At 41.7% G+C, this 20377-nt stretch overlaps 1 protein-coding gene and 1 long non-coding RNA gene across 8 annotated transcripts in view; both read right to left on the bottom strand.

Moving 5' to 3' along the window:
- The window catches only part of LOC124470616 (retinoic acid receptor gamma-A), a 35735-nt gene that overhangs the window by 14453 nt on the left and 905 nt on the right, over window positions 1–20377 (bottom strand). For all 3 annotated transcript variants that reach the window (XM_047024546.1, XM_047024547.1, XM_047024549.1), the window contains exon 2: window positions 11574–12058. In XM_047024546.1, coding sequence (XP_046880502.1) covers window positions 11574–11742 — 169 coding nt within the window. In that variant the 5' untranslated portion in view covers window positions 11743–12058. The remainder of the gene's footprint in view (window positions 1–11573; window positions 12059–20377) is intronic.
- LOC124470618 lies at window positions 1316–6254 on the bottom strand. Of its 5 annotated transcripts, none has more exons than XR_006956440.1 (4): window positions 6206–6254; window positions 3226–3286; window positions 2596–2697; window positions 1316–2380 (listed from the first exon to the last, which is right to left on the bottom strand). It is a non-coding gene; the product is annotated as an uncharacterized LOC124470618 (long non-coding RNA). The 5 variants fall into 5 exon arrangements; XR_006956441.1 differs by having other exon boundaries at window positions 2824–3286; window positions 6206–6249; XR_006956439.1 differs by having other exon boundaries at window positions 2596–2979; window positions 6206–6249.

The raw sequence follows: 20377 nt of genomic DNA, 5'->3' as shown, positions 1-20377 counted from the left end.
GCACTAACTCCCCCTCTGCACCCCCCTCAACTTCTCCTGCCCTCCTCCTCCTTCCCTCCCACTTTATGTTCTTTCTCCTTGCTCACTTTTCTCCGTTCTCCTCTCTGTTTTCGATTTCTTTCTCTCATTTGGCTTTTTCTTGTTGCATTACCACAGGTTTACTCTCCAATTGCATGTGCTTCTTTCTGGAGGATGTCTGTACCCTGTCTTCTGCAACAAACACTCTCCTTATTTAGTCCATGATCCTGGTTGTCTCAGCCTTCCTTACTAATAAGGGTTTTATTAAAAACTGGTGAAACATTGAAGAAAAGGCAGCAAACTAGTCATTTTTGGTGGCACTGTTACTTTGACGTTTTTTCCTTCTGCTCCATAAATATTCCATAAATCCTTCCCTCAACCTTTTTCCACTGCCAAAGTTAACATTTTTAACTGTCTTTCAACATGCCATATGCACACACACACACACATACATACACACACATGCGTGGTCTCAACTCAATAGCTGCACAATCTCAGCCTGCTCTGTTCTCTCTACACCTTGAGACAATTATCCCCCCACCTCCACCCCCCGTCCCCTGTCCCAGGGCAGAGGAAAGAGAGACAGAAACGAAGGGGGAATGTGGACAGGAAAAGGGCGGCTCGTTCTCTTTCTCTAGCTTTCTTGCTCTCCCTTTCTCTCAGCACCTACTCGGGTCTCCCCCTTTTCTTCCTCGTCTGGCTTTTCTCTCTCGCCCAAACACACACACACCATAACAGGAGTGAGTCACATTCGGCCTCTTCACCAGGTATTTCAGAATCAGGTTCTTTAGCTATTGATCCTGTCGTCATCTTGACACAAGCACACACTGTAGAACAATGCCTCCCTCTCTCAGAACAGCAGCTCCTCTAGCCCTGCCTCATATATCTGTACAAGTCACTATGTGTTCATCAGTAAGCTCCACTCACAATTATGGTCGCAATTACAGGACTAGAAACTTTTGGCTGCAGCACACTGGTATTTGCTTGTGTTGGAATGTGCAGCCTTCAGTTCCTTTGAGAACAAGTTGGCAGTGGTGTGTGTGTGTGTGTGTGTGTGTTTGTGTGTGTTTTTTGTGTGTGTGTGTGTGTGTTGAAACAGAGTGTCTGTGATGACAGACACACAGAACACCACACAAGCCCACCTCTGCGCCTTTGGGTTCAAGTTACTAAAATACACACACACACATACACACACACACCTATACAGGTCCTTATGTATTAGAGGGACAATTTTTTCAAACCAGTTTTTTGCAACACTAAACGGACACCTCTTTCCACTTATGCTAGAAAGATGTAGTGAATCTTCAAAAATTTTATTTGAGCCATACAGCACAAATCTCACTTCAAAAGTTAGATACACACATCAGAACTCAAGATACAAGAACCTGACGGAATGCTGTATTAAGAGGACACAAGATAATGAGGTACTTAGCTCCGCCCATGACACAAACAGTAATTGCCAGGACCAACTTTTTTATCAGGACCATAGCCATACACATACACAAACGTGAAGTTTATGTGTATTAAAAAGGCCAAACATGGATAAATGGAATATGACTAAACAGAAAGAAGTAAACTGGATTTTACAGCGCCTTGACCACATATCAGAGCAACAGAAATGTATTTGTGAACAGAAAGGAAAACATTTATAAATGTCAAAATGAAATTATGCATGTCTACTAGACCAATGCATGTCTAACAGTGTTCCAGTTACAACAGGCCTGGTGTTGGATGTGGTGTTAGATGTGATGTTGGATGTGATGTACTGTAGCTGTATGGTGTTAGATGTGATGTTGGATGTGATGTACTGTAGCTGTGTGGTGTTAGATGTGATGTTGGATGGGATGTACTGTAGCAGTGTGGTGTTAGATGTGGTGTTGGATGGGATGTACTGTAGCTGTGTGGTGTTAGATGTGATGTTGGATGGGATGTACTGTAGCTGTATGGTGTTAGATGTGATGTTGGATGTGAAGTACTGTAGCTGTATGGTGTTAGATGTGATGTTGGATGTGATGTACTGTAGCTGTATGGTGTTAGATGTCATGGATGGGATGTTGGATGTGATGTTGGGTGTGATGTAGGATGTGATGTTGGATATGTTTCAGCTCTGCTGCAGGGTGTTGTATCTATCCAGGATTTTCTTTTCTTTTCAAAGTTACGCCCCGATTCCTTACAAAATCTCTTATGTTTTGGATAGAGCGACCAGCCAGAGCAAGATTTTCAGCCTTCTTGCATTGCTGGCATTCAATCATAGTGGCCAGTTTCCCTTTTTTGATGTGTTGGCCAAAATGTCTCATGACTGCGGCAACCTCCATGGGAGACCAAAGATGCTTTTTTGCTCTCCTGGCACTTTCCAGAGATACTAGAAAAAAAGACAAATAAATCAATGAAAACCAACTCCACTTTAAACATGTTTTAAATAAGGAATAGTAGTAGTAGTATAAACAGTATCCCGCAGAAAGAAGAGAATGGTCATCATATTGCCTTTGGGTGGTATGGATAATTTATTTTTATCATTCTTCAGTTATACTTAAGTAACTTGGTGTTTAGTGACTGAGTATGTGTTTTCGCATTTACCAGAATGTTTCTTCGTGTTCTTTTTTCTGCTGGGCCCTTTGTCCTTCTTTTTTAGTCTTCTGTTGGGTTCTTCCCCCTTAGCATCTGTGTGTTGACTTTGTGCTGAAATGAAGAAATAAAGACAAATAACAATGGATGAGCATTTATTTGTTGTAGGGTAGGGTCCTTAAATACGGTGAAGTCCAAGATGCTCAAGCAACTGATGGATGAATAATAAATAACAAATACATTCACTGTAAAGCGCTTAGGCTGGAACATTATTTGCTTCCAAGTTGATTTGTCATTATGAATGATATGATTAGAAGTGCTTTTATTTTGAAGGCAGTGTCGTTGCTGTCGTGCGTACTGAAGAGCAGCAGCCAGGCCTATATGTTCCTTGTTGCACTGTAATGTATTCAAAAAGTTCATTGTTAGATTGAAAATAATTTCCTGGTCATCGGTTAAAGCTACTACTTCTGTAATCTACATTCACATCACTTGAAATTTAGCTTACATGCCTCCCATTTACCTGAACTGTTGCCGTGACAACAACATTGAAACGAGTGAAGAAGGTCTGAATCCACAATGCATTATTTCATAGCCTAAAAGCAATCAAAGAAGGTGACATGTAGACTGAGGATAAGAGTTAACCTTGTGATAATGGCGCAGGTTCCTCGACAGGTTGCCCGACCATCAACAGTTCTTGCACAACCTGTAATAAAATATAATATACTTCATTACATACATAGAAATAAAGATGAGTATTACAGAGAAAGTTTGGTTAACTTAAGTTACCTTTGCCATGTCATGTCACTGCATGTGTCATTTGGCACATGCAGTTAAGTTTGGACAAAAGCAGACTTTCACAGAATAAACCAGGAAACGTTGAAAAATCTAATTGGCATACGGCACCCTTTGCCATCTTTGTATGTGACTTCATAGAGGCCCACGAGTAGAACGCAAACCAACTGTGGATGTCTGTTTGCATGAGCACTCAATTGCTATCTCAAAAAAAAAAAAAAACCTGTGAATCTATACACAGCTGAATGCAATTCTTATGAATTCAGATTTAAATAAAGTTAATGTATAACTGCTGAATATCATTCTCATGACTTTATTTTGGACAATAAATATGCCTTAAAAGATGAAACTTACCTCTAGTGTGTTGCCTGAAAAGGATCCGCATGCGTCCACATCCTCAGCCTGGCATGGCATCTCTTTGGAGATCTGAGATGTAAAGAACAATCACTGAATGAGAGTTTGTTTCTCATGTACAGTACTCAGTCCTCCTTATTCCTGCACCTTACATGTTGAGTATTACACAGGACCTGTGTGTCTGCGCACTTCTTAATGTACTTTCATTCCTTTGTACATGTAATTTCAAATCTCAGTCCTCCAAATTCCTGCACCTTACATATTAAGGTTACATCGTACCTGTGTGTCTGAATACTGTTGAATATCATTCTCCTGACTTTATTTTAGACAATAAATATGCCTTAAAAGATGAAACTTACCTTTAGTGTGTTGCCTGAAAAGGATCCGCATGCGTCCACATCCTCAGCCTGGCATGGCATCTCTTTGGAGATCTGAGATGTAAAGAACAATCACTGAATGAGAGTTTGTTTCTCATGTACAGTACTCAGTCCTCCTTATTCCTGCACCTTACATGTTGAGTATTACACAGGACCTGTGTGTCTGCGCACTTCTTAATGTACTTTCATTCCTCTGTACATGTAATTTCAAAACTCAGTCCTCCTTATTCCTGCACCTTACATGTTGAGTATTACACAGGACCTGTGTGTCTGCGCACTTCTTAATGTACTTTCATTCCTTTGTACATGTAATTTCAAAACTCAATCCTTTAAATTCCTGCACCTTACATATAAAGGTTACATCGTACTTGTGTGTCTGAATACTTCTGAATATCATTCTCATGACTTTATTTTAGACAATAAATATGCCTTAAAAGATGAAACTTACCTCTAGTGTGTTGCCTGAAAAGGATCCGCATGCGTCCACATCCTCAGCCTGGCATGGCATCTCTTTGGAGATCTGAGATGTAAAGAACAATCACTGAATGAGAGTTTGTTTCTCATGTACAGTACTCAGTCCTCCTTATTCCTGCACCTTACATGTTGAGTATTACACAGGACCTGTGTGTCTGCGCACTTCTTAATGTACTTTCATTCCTTTGTACATGTAATTTCAAATCTCAGTCCTCCAAATTCCTGCACCTTACATATTAAGGTTACATCGTACCTGTGTGTCTGAATACTGTTGAATATCATTCTCCTGACTTTATTTTAGACAATAAATATGCCTTAAAATATGAAACTTACCTCTAGTGTGTTGCCTGAAAAGGATCCGCATGCGTCCACATCCTCAGCCTGGCATGGCATCTCTTTGGAGATCTGAGATGTAAAGAACAATCACTGAATGATAGTTTGTTTCTCATGTACAGTACTCAGTCCTCCTTATTCCTGCACCTTACATGTTGAGTATTACACAGGACCTATGTGTCTGCGCACTTCTTAATGTACTTTCATTCCTCTGTACATGTAATTTCAAAATTCAGTCCTCCAAATTCCAGCATCTTACATATTAAGGTTATATCGTACCTGTGTGTCTGAATACTGCTGAATATCATTCTCATGACTTTATTTTAGACAATAAATAAGCCTTAGAAAGATTAAACTTACCTCTAGTGTGTTGCCTGAAAAGGATCCGCATGCGTCCACATCCTCAGCCTGGCATGGCATCTCTTTGGAGATCTGAGATGTAAAGAACAATCACTGAATGAGAGTTTGTTTCTCATGTACAGTACTCAGTCCTCCTTATTCCTGCACCTTACATGTTGAGTATTACACAGGACCTGCGTGTCTGCGCACTTCTTAATGTACTTTCATTCCTCTGTACATGTAATTTCAAAACTCAGTCCTCCTTATTCCTGCACCTTACATGTTGAGTATTACACAGGACCTGTGTGTCTGCGCACTTCTTAATGTACTTTCATTCCTTTGTACATGTAATTTCAAAACTCAATCCTCCAAATTCCTGCACCTTACATATAAAGGTTACATCGTACTTGTGTGTCTGAATACTTCTGAATATCATTCTCATGACTTTATTTTAGACAATAAATATGCCTTAAAAGATGAAACTTACCTCTAGTGTGTTGCCTGAAAAGGATTCGCATGCGTCCACATCCTCAGCCTGGCATGGCATCTCTTTGGAGATCTGAGATGTAAAGAACAATCACTGAATGAGAGTTTGTTTCTCATGTACAGTACTCAGTCCTCCTTATTCCTGCACCTTACATGTTGAGTATTACACAGGACCTGTGTGTCTGCGCACTTCTTAATGTACTTTCATTCCTCTGTACATGTAATTTCAAAACTCAGTCCTCCTTATTCCTGCACCTTACATGTTGAGTATTACACAGGACCTGTGTGTCTGCGCACTTCTTAATGTACTTTCATTCCTTTGTACATGTAATTTCAAAACTCAATCCTCTAAATTCCTGCACCTTACATATAAAGGTTACATCGTACTTGTGTGTCTGAATACTTCTGAATATCATTCTCATGACTTTATTTTAGACAATAAATATGCCTTAAAAGATGAAACTTACCTCTAGTGTGTTGCCTGAAAAGGATCCGCATGCGTCCACATCCTCAGCCTGGCATGGCATCTCTTTGGAGATCTGAGATGTAAAGAACAATCACTGAATGAGAGTTTGTTTCTCATGTACAGTACTCAGTCCTCCTTATTCCTGCACCTTACATGTTGAGTATTACACAGGACCTATGTGTCTGCGCACTTCTTAATGTACTTTCATTCCTCTGTACATGTAATTTCAAAATTCAGTCCTCCAAATTCCAGCATCTTACATATTAAGGTTATATCGTACCTGTGTGTCTGAATACTGCTGAATATCATTCTCATGACTTTATTTTAGACAATAAATAAGCCTTAGAAAGATTAAACTTACCTTTAGTGTGTTGCCTGAAAAGGATCCGCATGCGTCCACATCCTCAGCCTGGCATGGCATCTCTTTGGAGATCTGAGATGTAAAGAACAATCACTGAATGAGAGTTTGTTTCTCATGTACAGTACTCAGTCCTCCTTATTCCTGCACCTTACATGTTGAGTATTACACAGGACCTGTGTGTCTGCGCACTTCTTAATGTACTTTCATTCCTTTGTACATGTAATTTCAAAACTCAATCCTCCAAATTCCTGCACCTTACATATAAAGGTTACATCGTACTTGTGTGTCTGAATACTTCTGAATATCATTCTCATGACTTTATTTTAGACAATAAATATGCCTTAAAAGATGAAACTTACCTTTAGTGTGTTGCCTGAAAAGGATCCGCATGCGTCCACATCCTCAGCCTGGCATGGCATCTCTTTGGAGATCTGAGATGTAAAGAACAATCACTGAATGAGAGTTTGTTTCTCATGTACAGTACTCAGTCCTCCTTATTCCTGCACCTTACATGTTGAGTATTACACAGGACCTGTGTGTCTGCGCACTTCTTAATGTACTTTCATTCCTCTGTACATGTAATTTCAAAACTCAGTCCTCCTTATTCCTGCACCTTACATGTTGAGTATTACACAGGACCTGTGTGTCTGCGCACTTCTTAATGTACTTTCATTCCTTTGTACATGTAATTTCAGTATACAATATGATTTAATGATATTAGATGTTATTTTTCCAAAACGGAAGCTAGCTAGCTCTAGTTAGCTTCGGTTACCTAGCAACCTAGCATAATACTCGTAGCAATGCTACTACCTGCTAGTGTTACTTGTTAGGGATATGAAACATAACCATTAGTCAATGTGCAAGCAGCTGCTCTGTTGAATAAATATATTTGTAAATCTGATTTTGAAAGAGTCAGTATGCCTACGTGCCTCCCCAGCCAAGAACCTCACCGTACGTCACTGGCCACTTGCTAATAACTAGCTAAACTGTCATAGATCAGATGTTTTGGTGCATACAAACATCAAGTAACCTAATCCATTCTGCATAATTTACCTTTAGTCATTGTTTTAGCAGATTACATAACAATATGTACCTAAATGTGTAAAGAATATTAAATGGGTCTTACCTCGTCCTCCACGCATGCAGGGATGAGAGGTGTTCAATTAGAAAGTACTAATGTTTCGCGGCAAAACTTGACGGATTGTACCACGTTGATAGAAGAGGAGGGGTATGACAAAATAAGAATTCCTTTTTCGTTTCTAAAGAGCATAGTTTGATTTATTCAGGAAGAAGAAAACAACTTACTTACGTAATATTTTGTTAATTTCATTCAATATTTCAAGATACATGGTTTATAATACATTTTGCTTTTATCGTATTGCTAACTCATCCCCTGTGTAAATAGCGACTTGAATTGGAAGGACAGTGTAGTAATTATCAGGACCTTCCGGCAGACAACCAATCAGCATAAGACGCTGTGTGCATATTCATGAAGTCCTGCTAGTACACAACCTGCCGTAGGGGGCGCTGTGGTGATACACAGATTTTACACACAAATCATGTTTATATGTATTAAACGGACATCTTGGTTTTTTTGCATTTTTAGGGTTAATGGACCAATAGAAACCATTCTACACTTTTAGAATTTTGTCGAAATTAGCAGGACACTGCTCCTGTCCTGTTAATTCAAAATGTCCTTCTAGTGTGGTGTGTATTCTGACCAATTGTCCTGTTAAAACACATGGACAAACACACACATACACACACACACACACACACATACACACATACAACCGAATCATGGCTTGACACAACAAAGTTACTAAATAGGACATGGTGTGTAGAACAAAATGGATGACTACAGCCCCATTTCAATGGATACATTTTATATATATATTGATGAGGTAAGTACATGGTATTGCTTTGACGCAAGTTTGCTCAAAATGTAAAACACCTGCATGTTATTGGTTGCAGTTTGTAGACCCAAAATACAGCTTGTGTACAGGCATATTTTTGGTAGGGCATATTTTTGGTAGGGTATTTTATTGGCAGAGGCAGATGCCAATCTTTTGTTACAGTTTACTTTCTGCTCATCACCTGTTGGTGTCATCACATAGGATGTGAAACACCGGGGCTCGTTTTGCCGTTGTTTTTCAAATCTTCGTGCAACACAAACTAAAAAAATTGCTGGATTAAACAGGTTTACACATGTATCCATAAACTGATTTAACTAGTCGAAATAACACAGGAATTTTCCACCACCCAAACACACAGACAGTCACAGTATCACAGATACACACACACACACAAACAAGACGCATGCACACACACAGTACTGAGGGCTGGGCCTGGGCCCAAAATTCCATCCCAATTTTATATAAATAAATAACCAGGCACAATGTGGTGTTTGTGCTGGGTCACTCAAGTAATAGAGCAACCTTGACTTCAGTACTCCCATCAAAATGTTGGATTCATTTTGAATGCTCCATTTTCCATAAGGCTTTGGCAGGCAGAATTCTTGAAAGATCCTCTGGATTGTATAATAGTAGTGTCTCGCTTTCTGTGTGTGTCTAAATGCGCCATGCCTCGACTCATAAAGTATGTGATTATGTATGTTCTGCATGTAAACCAACAACAATTTATTGAATTATTTTAATCAAAATGTCAGAACAATTAAGCTTATTTCCAGCAAGATTTGAAAGCATTCTAAATAAAGCAAAAATCTCTGAACCTAAGATCAAAAACAGATTTCCAGCTTTGGGATGTTGGTGTTTTATTTCTTCATCACCTGGTCTAATCTCAGAACTTTAGAGAACATGTTTTTTTGCCCTTGAAGAACACATTTACGGTTGTTAGGGCTATATAATTCTATGACTTTTCTCAGATTTGTCAGATTTGCAGGTGTGTAGCATATGGGCTTTTGGGGAAGGAATTCACCAGTTATAAGCTTTAGGTTGTGGTAATTCCAACATATCTCCAAACAAGGTTGATCATTTGTAATCATGTTTGGTTTGTACCGATGGATTTTTTTGGCATCTCATCTACCACATGGTTATCTACTTCCATATATTGAGCAAGATCACCATGCAGATTCTACAGAGTCTTCTCTTGACTGCAGTACTGTGTACACATGAGCTGGCAGAGGCTCTGGTCTAGTCAAGTGTGACCACAGCTATTGTCTCTGGTGGCGGCTAACTGACCGGGAACACTGCCTAATATCTCCCTCTCTCCCTCTCTCCCTCTCTCCCTCTCTCCCTCTCTCCCTCTCTCCCTCTCTCCCTCCCTCCCTCCCTCCCTCTCTATCTCTCTTTCTTTCTTTCTCTCTCTCTCTCTCTGTCTCTCTCTCTCTGTCTCTCTCTGTCTCTCTCTCTCTCTCTGTCTCTCTCTCTTTCTTTCTTTCTATCTTTCTTTCTCTCTCTCTCTTTCTCTCTTTACTCCTTCAGTCAAGGAGGCCGGGCTGAGATGTTATCACATATTAAGTGGCGCTAATGGACTCCCTACTGTTGGGTCTGAAGACTTTAGATAATGGCTGAGATGAGCAGATAACAGCTGCTGTGCCCGGATGAGCTGATAATCTCCCTAGTGTTCAGAGCAGACACGTATACACACACACACACACACACACACACTTTGTCTCTGACTGACACAGTGCTCAACAAGTGTTTCTGCTACAGATACCAGTATTGCAGATATGGGAGAGTGAATACTTGTAATGCTTGATACAGTGACTCTAGTGATCCACGCTGATTCCAAACACACATGCTGCTTGTTAGAGGGGAGTGTTGTCTGCAGTCTCTGTGTCTTTCTTAAAGCCCCCCTGGATCAGACCAGCCCAGGGAGGGAAGGGGCTGGGGGATTGAGGGAAGGGCTGGGTGATTGACATACCAGCGGCTGGCATGCCAGACAAGGACCAGTTCAAGTCCTTGTCCTTTACAAATAGACATGTTCAGTATGCAAGAGTCACATAGAGGGTGAATAACATGCAGCCAGCAGATCTGTGAACAGGTGAACAAAGTTTCTAGTGACGTCAACAACATACCAATGGTGGAGGACAATTAAAAAAAAACGTGCGACAATATTACAGTCTAGGCCCACAACAAATATATATTTACTGTACATCTTCCTTTCATAGCTCTCTCATTCCTTACATCTTGTTGTTGAATATGGTTTAGGAGTGGTGAGAGACAGGAGAAAGAGGAGACAGCAATGACAGGGCCATGGCTATTTTGCAATCAACACAGTCAGTATGTGTGTGTCTGTCTTCCTCTGAACTTCTGCAGAACAACAGCACCCCCTGTGATCTTACACTGAAACTATGAGTGGTCCTCACTTCAACCAATCAAAAGAAAGAAACAAAATTATCTTTCCTCTATTTTCTCTCTCTGTCTCTCTCTCTCTCTCTCTCTCTCTCTCTCTCTCTCTCTCTCTCTCTCTTGCTCTCTCTCTTGCTCTCTCTCTCTCTCTGTCTCTCTGTCTCTCTGTCTCTCTGTCTCTCTGTCTCTCTCTCTTTCTCCCCTCTCTCTTTCGTTATCACTGTATGTCATTTTTCATGATATAATTAGGTTCACCTCTGCTAGCGGTGCCAGCTCATAATGAAAGCTTTGTTCTGGCCGCTGCTGGTCCAGACCAGGAGGAGGCCAGGCTGGTCTGCTCGCTGCCAACTGCCTGCTGTAACACATGGAAAAACCTCACTTTCCTGCAGGGGCCATGCCACTTCAGAAGGGCTCTGTCTCTTCCTGCATCTCTCTCTCTCTCTCTCTCTCTCTCTCTCTCTCTCTCTCTCTCTCTCTCTCTCTCTCTCTCTCTCTCTCTCTCTCTCTCTCTCTCTCTCTCTCTCTCCTCTCTCTCTCTCTCTCTCTCTCTCTCTCTCTCTCTCTCTCTCTCTCTCTCTCTCTCTCCCTATGTCTGTGTGCCTGTCTATAGAATATGTACGTTTTCGAAACAGTGTTTGTGAGAATTCAATTCATATACACAGTACTAATAATGAACAACAAGGTTGTGAACTTACACAGTGCCGCCATCTCTTTGGGAAGGTCTGCCCCAAAGCGGCCAAATAGGCTGCTGTTGGCAAGCAGGTCAAAGGGTGAGTGGCTTCGCATGGAGTTGAAGGCAAAGGGGTAGACGGCAGGTGAGAAGCCAGTCATATGCCCCACCTGCCGTTCCCTGTTGGTCGCCATGGAGTTGTGGGCAGATGTGTAACCACAAGATGGAGAAGTAGAGCAGGACACTACAATGGGCGGAGAGATGTGTTGATCTCTTTTCCCGCACAAACACTCTCACTCTATGTGGGGTCTCCTGTGTGCTCTGAGATCAGGGTCCCTCAGCTCCGCTCAGGCACTGGGGCTCCTGGATGGTCCCTGGGGCCTGGGGCCTGGGGCCTGGGCTTGGAGGAGGCTGTGGAGCAGCACTGGATGATGGGAAAGGGAGGCTGAACTGTACAGACACCGGCTGATGGGAGACCAGAACTAGACCAGGCAGCCTCAGGTGCAGACACTGTGGGCAGAAACAATGGCGAGGGGTTAGAACCAACATCTGCTCATCACACAACACAACAGCACAGTCCGGAATCACTGTTCACGACATCAGAAGTTTGCACCAAAATGGAAATTCATTCTGTAAAGTCGTATTAATGTGTTGCTTCAAACAGAGGTGTATAGAAAGGAAAAGTAGAATGTGAGACAGAGATAGTAGAAAGTAACACAGAGAGCGAGATGAACACAAACATTTCTGTCACTTTTTGAAAGTCTTCCAAACAGTGCAATGATTGCAGCCGATGCCATATGACTTAAATCAGCAGAACTGTACTATAAAGGTCTCTATGTTCCCTATGCCAACCTGACACTGTGGCCAGCCTGCCCACCCACCCATCCAGTGAACTGCAGCCAAAATACTGGCACACTCAACCCTTTGGAACCCTTCATCAACAACCCTGTCTATACCATCATATGTATTACTGTAAAAAACGAAAAAACTGTACTAGTATCTACTTATCTTTTTCAATATTTTTCTCTCTGAGTCTTTTACAAACTCTCTCCCTATGTCTTTTTGGCACACTGTTCAACCCCCTACAGTGATTTTGTGTGCGGGTGGGGTCAGACTCTCTCGTGGAGCTGTGGTAAATACACTGCAGCCCAAATATGTAGTGTTGTTTTGGGCCGACTGCTGCATAGGAAGCAGGGAGCAGAAGAAGAAGAGGCTGAGGGAGAGAGAGAGCGAGAGAGAGAGAGAGAGAGAGAGAGAGAGAGAGACGAGAGAGAGAGAGAGAGAGAGAGAGAGAGAGAGGAGAGAGAGAAAAGAGAGAGAGAGAGAGAGAGAGAGAGAGAGGAGAGAGAAGAGAGAGAGAGAGAGATGGTAATGGAGACTGACGGGTGAACACGGTGGGTTAGGGAACTCACAGTGCACTCTCATAACAAGAAAAGAAAGCGTCCATGAACCAACATCTTCAGTGGAAATACATACGTACAGACATACAGTACAGGCCAATACATTCTTTCATACACACACAACACATACAGTGTGCAGTGACCTGCTTCACACACAGGAGGGCACCACAGAGGTTGTACTGTAAGGTTGGCATACAGTGTGCCAAAGACAGGGGCCTAAACACACACACCCTAACGCCTGGTTTATACAATTACATATTGTAACACATCTTTCTGCAAAGAGTGGGCGTGCTGCAAAGTTTTGCACAACATACTGATGGGCTACTCTCCAGGAGTTGTGGAGGTGTCTGATTGGTCAAATGCTTCTCTCAACGTTCTCTATCAAAAGTTTCTCTCAACTTTTACGCCCGTATTAGTAAGAAGTGATAAAACCGACCTGCAGACATTTTGAACTACATGGAACTACATTGAAAAGTTACGTACAATCCGTAAAAAGAAGTAATACTGTGAATCAGACGTAATACGCAACAGAGTGTACCGTACACATACACACACTGTTGTACCAGCCTTCATGTGTGTCTCGTTCACAGAGCCAGTTAATTACAGCCTACTGCAGCGGGCTGCCTTAGACCACCGCTAATTTAGAGTTCCATTCCCGTAAACTGTTCCACATGTGAGGCCGGCTAGGCCTGGCAAGGACAGACACTCCACACACACCACACACTCACATACATTATGCCCCCTATATTAGAGCACACTATAGCCATACCCTACCCTTCCAACACACACACACAGACACACACACACACACACAGCTAGCCCTGCCATTTACAGACGAATGAAGAGACCATTTGCCACAATCACAGCAAAGCAACATACAGTATAAGCAATACCATTTAAACTCTACACGAACTGACACCTCATACTCTCCCATCTTTAAGGTCCACTGCTGACATAGATACTCCTTCCCCTCCATGTCTTCCCTCTTACTCCCATGTCCATAATCAGCCAACTGCAGCCCTCTGTGTCCAGACTTGTCATCAGTTGCTAGCCTCATATGGTCCCTCATTGTGTCTCGTCTTACACAGCCAGAATCATCAGGCCTATCCATGACCCCACCATTCATGGGCTGCTGTGGTTTTGCTTTTGCTTTCTCACATGGGTTTTGCAAAACTTTCATTATCTCGATAAAGTCTATTATTGATCTGCAAAGGTAAATGCTGTAATGTGCATAGCTGACAGAATCCAGCAATCTGCTGGGGAGACACTGCGGACGCTTTGGCTGCTTCAGTACTGCTTCACCAGCACTGGGCTACTCCAGGAACCATGCTCTGAGACTAAAGTCTTTACTGTGAAATCCAGAGGTCGAAAAGAAAGAAAAGCGTGAAGAAAAGGGAGAAACTGTTGAGAGTGAGAGAAGGTGGAAAACATTTAGGAAAATAGACAAGAACATGTGTAAGGCTTGAGGTAGTTTCAGGCATCTGGAGGACAGAGAGTCTTTACTATGTAAGAGGTGAGCAGTGTTAATTAGTCCCATATTGGAAGCTGGATTAATGACAGAAAGAAGGGACTGTGGTAGAGAAGTATGGAGGGAGGGATGGGGGAGCAGAAATGGAGTGGCAGCTAAAAACGTGCATTAAAAAAACTGTTTTATTTCCCCCAATAAACCCACAAAATAATGAGCGTCCGAGCCAAGGAACTGTTTCTTTTCTCTAATGAGTCACACCAGTTTGGTCTGCCTCTCTCTCTCGCTCTCTCTCTCTTTCTCTCTCGTTCTCTCTTTCTCTCCATCCATCTCCCTCCCTCCAGCTGAAACACACCTTGGGCAAGGCAACAAAAGCAGTGCTGTGTCTTTGGGCCTTCGGGCCTCAATGTTGCCTTTATGAGGCCTGGCTGGGTAGGGTCAGACTGGGCCGTCTGGTCCTGCTGAGACACACACACACAGGCCTGCTCCAGAGTCAGGATACTAGTGTGTTGGTGTGTTCAGTGATCTCATCCCCTACCATCGCCCCAGGTCCCGACCTGACTCAACGTGCCACTGCCTGAGCCACCCCCTTGCACACAGACACACATATATACACATACACAATGCCCAAGGGCACACAGTTGACCAACGCTCCCTTTTCCCAGTGAAAGAGAATTAAAAACAGCTTTGGTGCATGTGTTACAGTCAGGGGACTTTCCAATCCTCTGGCTCTTTACCACCAAGCCCTCTAAAAGAAGACTTGACTGACACTTAATATTGTAACACTACACTGTACCGTCACCGACAATTTTCTCATAGAAAGTGATCTTAAAAAAAATAAAAATTACATACATGAAGACTAGATCAAGAATAGTGGGCACGCATGTTCAGCAATGGCTGCTGTCTATGACTTTTAGTGTCATTTGTGACTTCATCAGCACCAAATAATATTTTCATTTGTTTTACAAACTGAAAAGCATTTAAACACCATTGTGGCACAGCACCTGCTTGTCATGTCATGGATAGATTTAGCTTAACCAATAGGGTTGAAGCAAATACTTTGCTTATTAGTGATGTTGACTGTACACTTTCCTCTGTGAGTGTTAAGTATCCAGCTTTTATGTGGGAAACGTAATCCACTGTGTAATATGGATGGTGGTTTAATGTGCTTCTAATTAATTCTGAAACCCAGCTCACATCACACATACACATGCACACGCGCACACACAACAGGTCATTATGGAGGTGGGCATGTAGGGAGAGCTTTAATCAAACTCATAAACAGAGAACTGTATGACCCGGGCCAGACCACTCTAGTCGGACTGTGAAGCCTGTTCTTTAATTAGGTATTCAATCATTTCTTTCTTGGCAGACACTACTTTCTATTTTCACTCTAGTTTAATGAAAGATTTTACAGAAACAATAGATGTTCATTTTTTTATTTTGGGGGGGTTCAAATATGTAATCCAAGCAGCTAAACTTCAACAATCTCAGCCCACAAACATGGAAATAATTGACAGAACAACATCTAATAAACGTAAGATGCAAAACATTGGATATGTGCGGGTAGCCAAAAACACAAATCAGCTTTCCCGCATGCCATGATTTGCAAATACTTGGCAGATAAACCAGTCATACAAGGAAGGACTGAGATTCCGAGTAACATAATGAGATTTAAAGGGAACTCTGCTGGTGTGTCTCTCTACTGGTGTGTGTCTCTATTGGTGTGTCTTTCTAATGGTGTTTCTACTGTTGTCTCTTTAATGCTGTGCATCTCTACTGGTGTTTCTCTACTGGTGTTTCAGTACTGGCGTGTCTCTACTGTGTTTTTCTAGTGGCGTGTCTCTACTGTGAGTCTTTTGGCAGAGCAGAAGTTGAGTCAGTGGAGGGTCAAACAGTATACTTGACCTAAAGGACTGACAAGGGGGAGAAGGTAGCTGTCAAAGGAAATACACATATACCTTGGAAACTACTGTGAGTGCTGTTTTGCAATTGGGTGACACCTAGGGCAGCCTGGCCAGACATTTAAATAAGTTAGGGCGAAAAAAAAATATTCCTCAAGTCTGGAAAAACATGACCTCACCAGGTATAATTACAGTAGTAATGGAACATAGAACATAAATCAGGGCGTTCTATGAGGGTATTAACCACCAACCAGAGGATGTGAATTCACTCTAAAATAATATCAACACTGCCACTTCCTCACTGATAGACACACAAGTGTACTGTATATATAACTTACAAACAATTTCATTTGACTCTCTCATCTGACAAATAAAGGCTTAAGTATTTGACTTGAAGCTGAGATATATCTCAGTAATTATGAGGAGTCAAAATATAGTTGGCTTTGCAACCCCTAAGCCATTCTCCGCCTTCTTGAGGCACAAAAACATTTTTACGATTGTGGTCGATTCGCGCAAACAATAACCTTAATTTATGATAGCTATTATGTCGTTGGCTGCATAATTAAAATTGGCATGAATATGAATATATATTTTCTTTATTACCCGGTATATTTGGATACAATTTATGACCCGTCTAGTGAGTGTAATTTGTACAGCCATGTATTTACTGTACTAAAGTGAGCTAAACTGAACTATTGAAAAATACAATAACTTTTTTCTCACTGAAATGCACGTTCATGCATTCAATTTGAGTCATTAGACTGTTCATTATTTTATTTGACATCCCACTGGCATGTTCACCATTACTGCTTCCCTTTGCCAGTTCCAGCTGTACCAGAAACAAGGTCCTTAAATAATGCAGCTAAACAGCTATTTGGAAAGCTAACGTTTACTTCTAAAATAATGACACACATGTCTACCAGTTTGAGAACTGGCAGAAATCATTGAGAGACAAAGAAAATAATTGACAACTGCATCTGTTCCGTATTGTCAATACATTTTAGAACAAACATTTCATGCGATGATTCAAGGGTGATTTACAAATAATATTCATCATAAGGCTTATCATAATAGTTGCTGCCGTAATAGCTCTGATGATGGTAATGATGATAATAATAATAAAGTTTGAATCAACCACATAATGGTTCCGTCATGTGGAGCCAACGTCTTGGCCTGACATAGAGGTCGGCAGGTCGTGGTTGAGGTCTCAACTTGTTGCCCCAGGCTAAGGATGGTGGTCAAGGGTCAATCCTAATTGAAGCATTTGGTCAGCACCTTTTCACTTTGTGCTAAAGTGGCTCTGTGTGTCCCCTGGTTCTGAAGTCACCCTCTCAAATGTCTCTTTTGTTACTTTTCTGTCTTTTTCCTTCACTTGCTCTTTCTCTTTTTTCTCACTTGGGGGTGAAGGGTAGCGTTCCACAGCAGAGGGGATTGGAAGTGACTCGCTGAGTTTAAAGGAGTGATGTCTCTTATGTCAGGCAGACCCGAGGACACTATTACTGTAACCACCATGGAGAGGATCTGCACAGGCACCAGGTGGTCATTTACACGCCTGAGACCTTACTGACTAGGCCTACTCTCCAGACACATTATTTTATTACGATACAGGTACGGTATGCAAAACTGCTACTAAATACATCTTTAAATCTCCTTCAGAGGTACACACTTTTTATTTCAAAGTAAATGTCACGTAAGTAAAGCTATGGACGATACATCATCATTCCATAAAAAAAAAATTGCTTTCTAGACGGAAACAATACCTAAACACCTAAACACATTTTATGGCAAATGAATATATTTTTAATCATTACTGTAAACCTACCACTATGGAGAACTAGCCTATAGGGCTTATCTATATCCACTCACAGCTGAGTTTAGTATTTAATGATTTATGTTAGGCAGACATATATGTGTGGAGAGAGAGAGAGAGAGAGAGAGAGAGAGAGAGAGAGAGAGAGAGAGAGAGAGAGAGAGAGAGAGAGAGAGAGAGAGAGAGAGAGAGAGAGAGAGAGAAAGGTGATGAGAAATGCTTTGTGCTGACAGATGAGTGGAGACAGTGAAAGAGAGCAAGAGAGGAGCCAGACAACATTCTCAGCCTGAGGGGCTGTCATTCTTGAAAAGAGAAGGAAGACACAGAGATTATAGATTGCAATGCAATTAAAGGACTTAGCTGGTAGGGCACTCCATGCACACTTCATACGCCCCATGAAATATGTGTTATTTTACATTCTCAAACATACAGTATGTAGCTATTACATTCATACAAACACACAGTATCGATAGTGAACAACATCATGCATGGTCTATGTGACTGTGTGTGTTTGTGTGTGTGTGTGTGTGTGTGTGTGTGTGTGTGTGTGTGTGTGTGTGTGTGTGTGTGTGTGACTGTGTGTGAGAGATTAATGACACAAATCATTCTTTAAATTACAGATACTGAAATGTTAACTATTTGTGTTTGCAAAATGTGGTCTGTGAGATTGAGTGCTCTGAAGGCTAAATTGGTCTATTAAATGACACACCAGACATTTTCAGTCTGTATACATTGAAAAGATCTCTTGTCATTTTTATCTTCAAGCCTGATCTGTTTGTATGTTCCTTCACACCCACTAACACACACAATAGATGCCGAAACTAACACATGAAAAAATGGCATGTCATTTACCTTTCTTACAGACACACAGCTTAGAAATTATGAACTCACTTCCTTCCAAACCACTAGCTCAGGCCCTCTAGCATTGACAGACAGCCTGACTGCAGAAACACTTGTGACACAGAGTCATGGTGCTGCATGAGCAGGACTAAAGTATAGTTAGGACCTCTCCAGCCACCCTGTGAGCTTCCTCTCCAAATGTGCTGTAAGTAACACACTGATCACATCCTGTTTGTACGTATGTGTGTGAGTATGTGTGTGTGTGTGTGTGTGCAGATGTGTTTGCACATACACGTTTGTACTGTTTGTGAAGAATTTCTCCCTCCTTCTCCTCTCCTTCCTCACCCCAGTACCATGATAGTTACTGGATGTGGTGACTAACATTCCATCGGACATTAGGAAAATAAATCTGGAATAGATTTGTCGGTTGACTGCTACATTAGCACGAGTCAGGATAGAAATACCATAGAGAAGAACAACAGGGTGTTACAGCAAACACCTACACAACTCCATCCATCCATCCCTGGGATCCAGACATGCTCTGTTCAGTCGCACTCACATAGCTGTACAAAGAAACTGTTTGGATACAGCTGCCATGGTTCCTCCTTTACAACTGAAAATTATACAGCATTATTTTTCCTTTGTAAGATGTACTATTATGTACTGTGTAAATGTGTTGTTTATAGCTGAACAAAGTAATTCTACTAAAAACTACTAAAAACTAGTTAACTCTCTCGCGCTCTCGCACTCTCTCTCTCTCTCTCTCTCTCTCTCTCTCTCTCTCTCTCTCACTCTCTCTCTCTCTCTCTCTCTCTCTCTCTCTCTCTCTCTCTCTCTATCTCTCTTTCTCTCTCTCTCTGTCTCTCTCTCTCACACACACACACACACACACACACACAGACACAGACACAGACACAGACACAAATACACACAGACTAACACAGATACACACACATATACACTTTGTGTGAGGAAGTGACAATAAATCACATTCAACTACTTATTGCAATATTCAAAGCAACTTGTTTTCACGTTTTCATGCCACTTGTGTAACTGTGCTGTGGTGGCCTGTTTCCACAGCCTTCAGTGGAGATGAGTGTGTGTGTGCATTCTCAGCTACCTGGGCCACTCCATACATTTGCATGTCTGTTGAGGCCATCCATCAAGACAGACAGCTCTTTTTAGGACAAGTGTGCCCTGAGGGCACCAGCAGTTGCTTTGTTGCTCTGGTGTCTGAGTTCAATCTATGTGGTGATTGGTTCAGTATCTACAGTATGGCCATGTACATCACTGCTGAATATTTCTCTACCAACACACACTCTAGCTGTCTGGATCAGTTAGGACAGACACATAGACAAAGCACTCCAAACCCCAAAACATTCTGTAACTAATAGAGTTGGAACGACATAT

This window comes from Hypomesus transpacificus, chromosome 9, assembly GCF_021917145.1.
Source record: "Hypomesus transpacificus isolate Combined female chromosome 9, fHypTra1, whole genome shotgun sequence".
Taxonomy (NCBI): Eukaryota; Metazoa; Chordata; class Actinopteri; order Osmeriformes; family Osmeridae; genus Hypomesus; species Hypomesus transpacificus.
The sequence above is the reverse complement of the archived record's forward strand: the minus strand, read 5'-3'. Positions and strand labels throughout refer to the sequence as shown.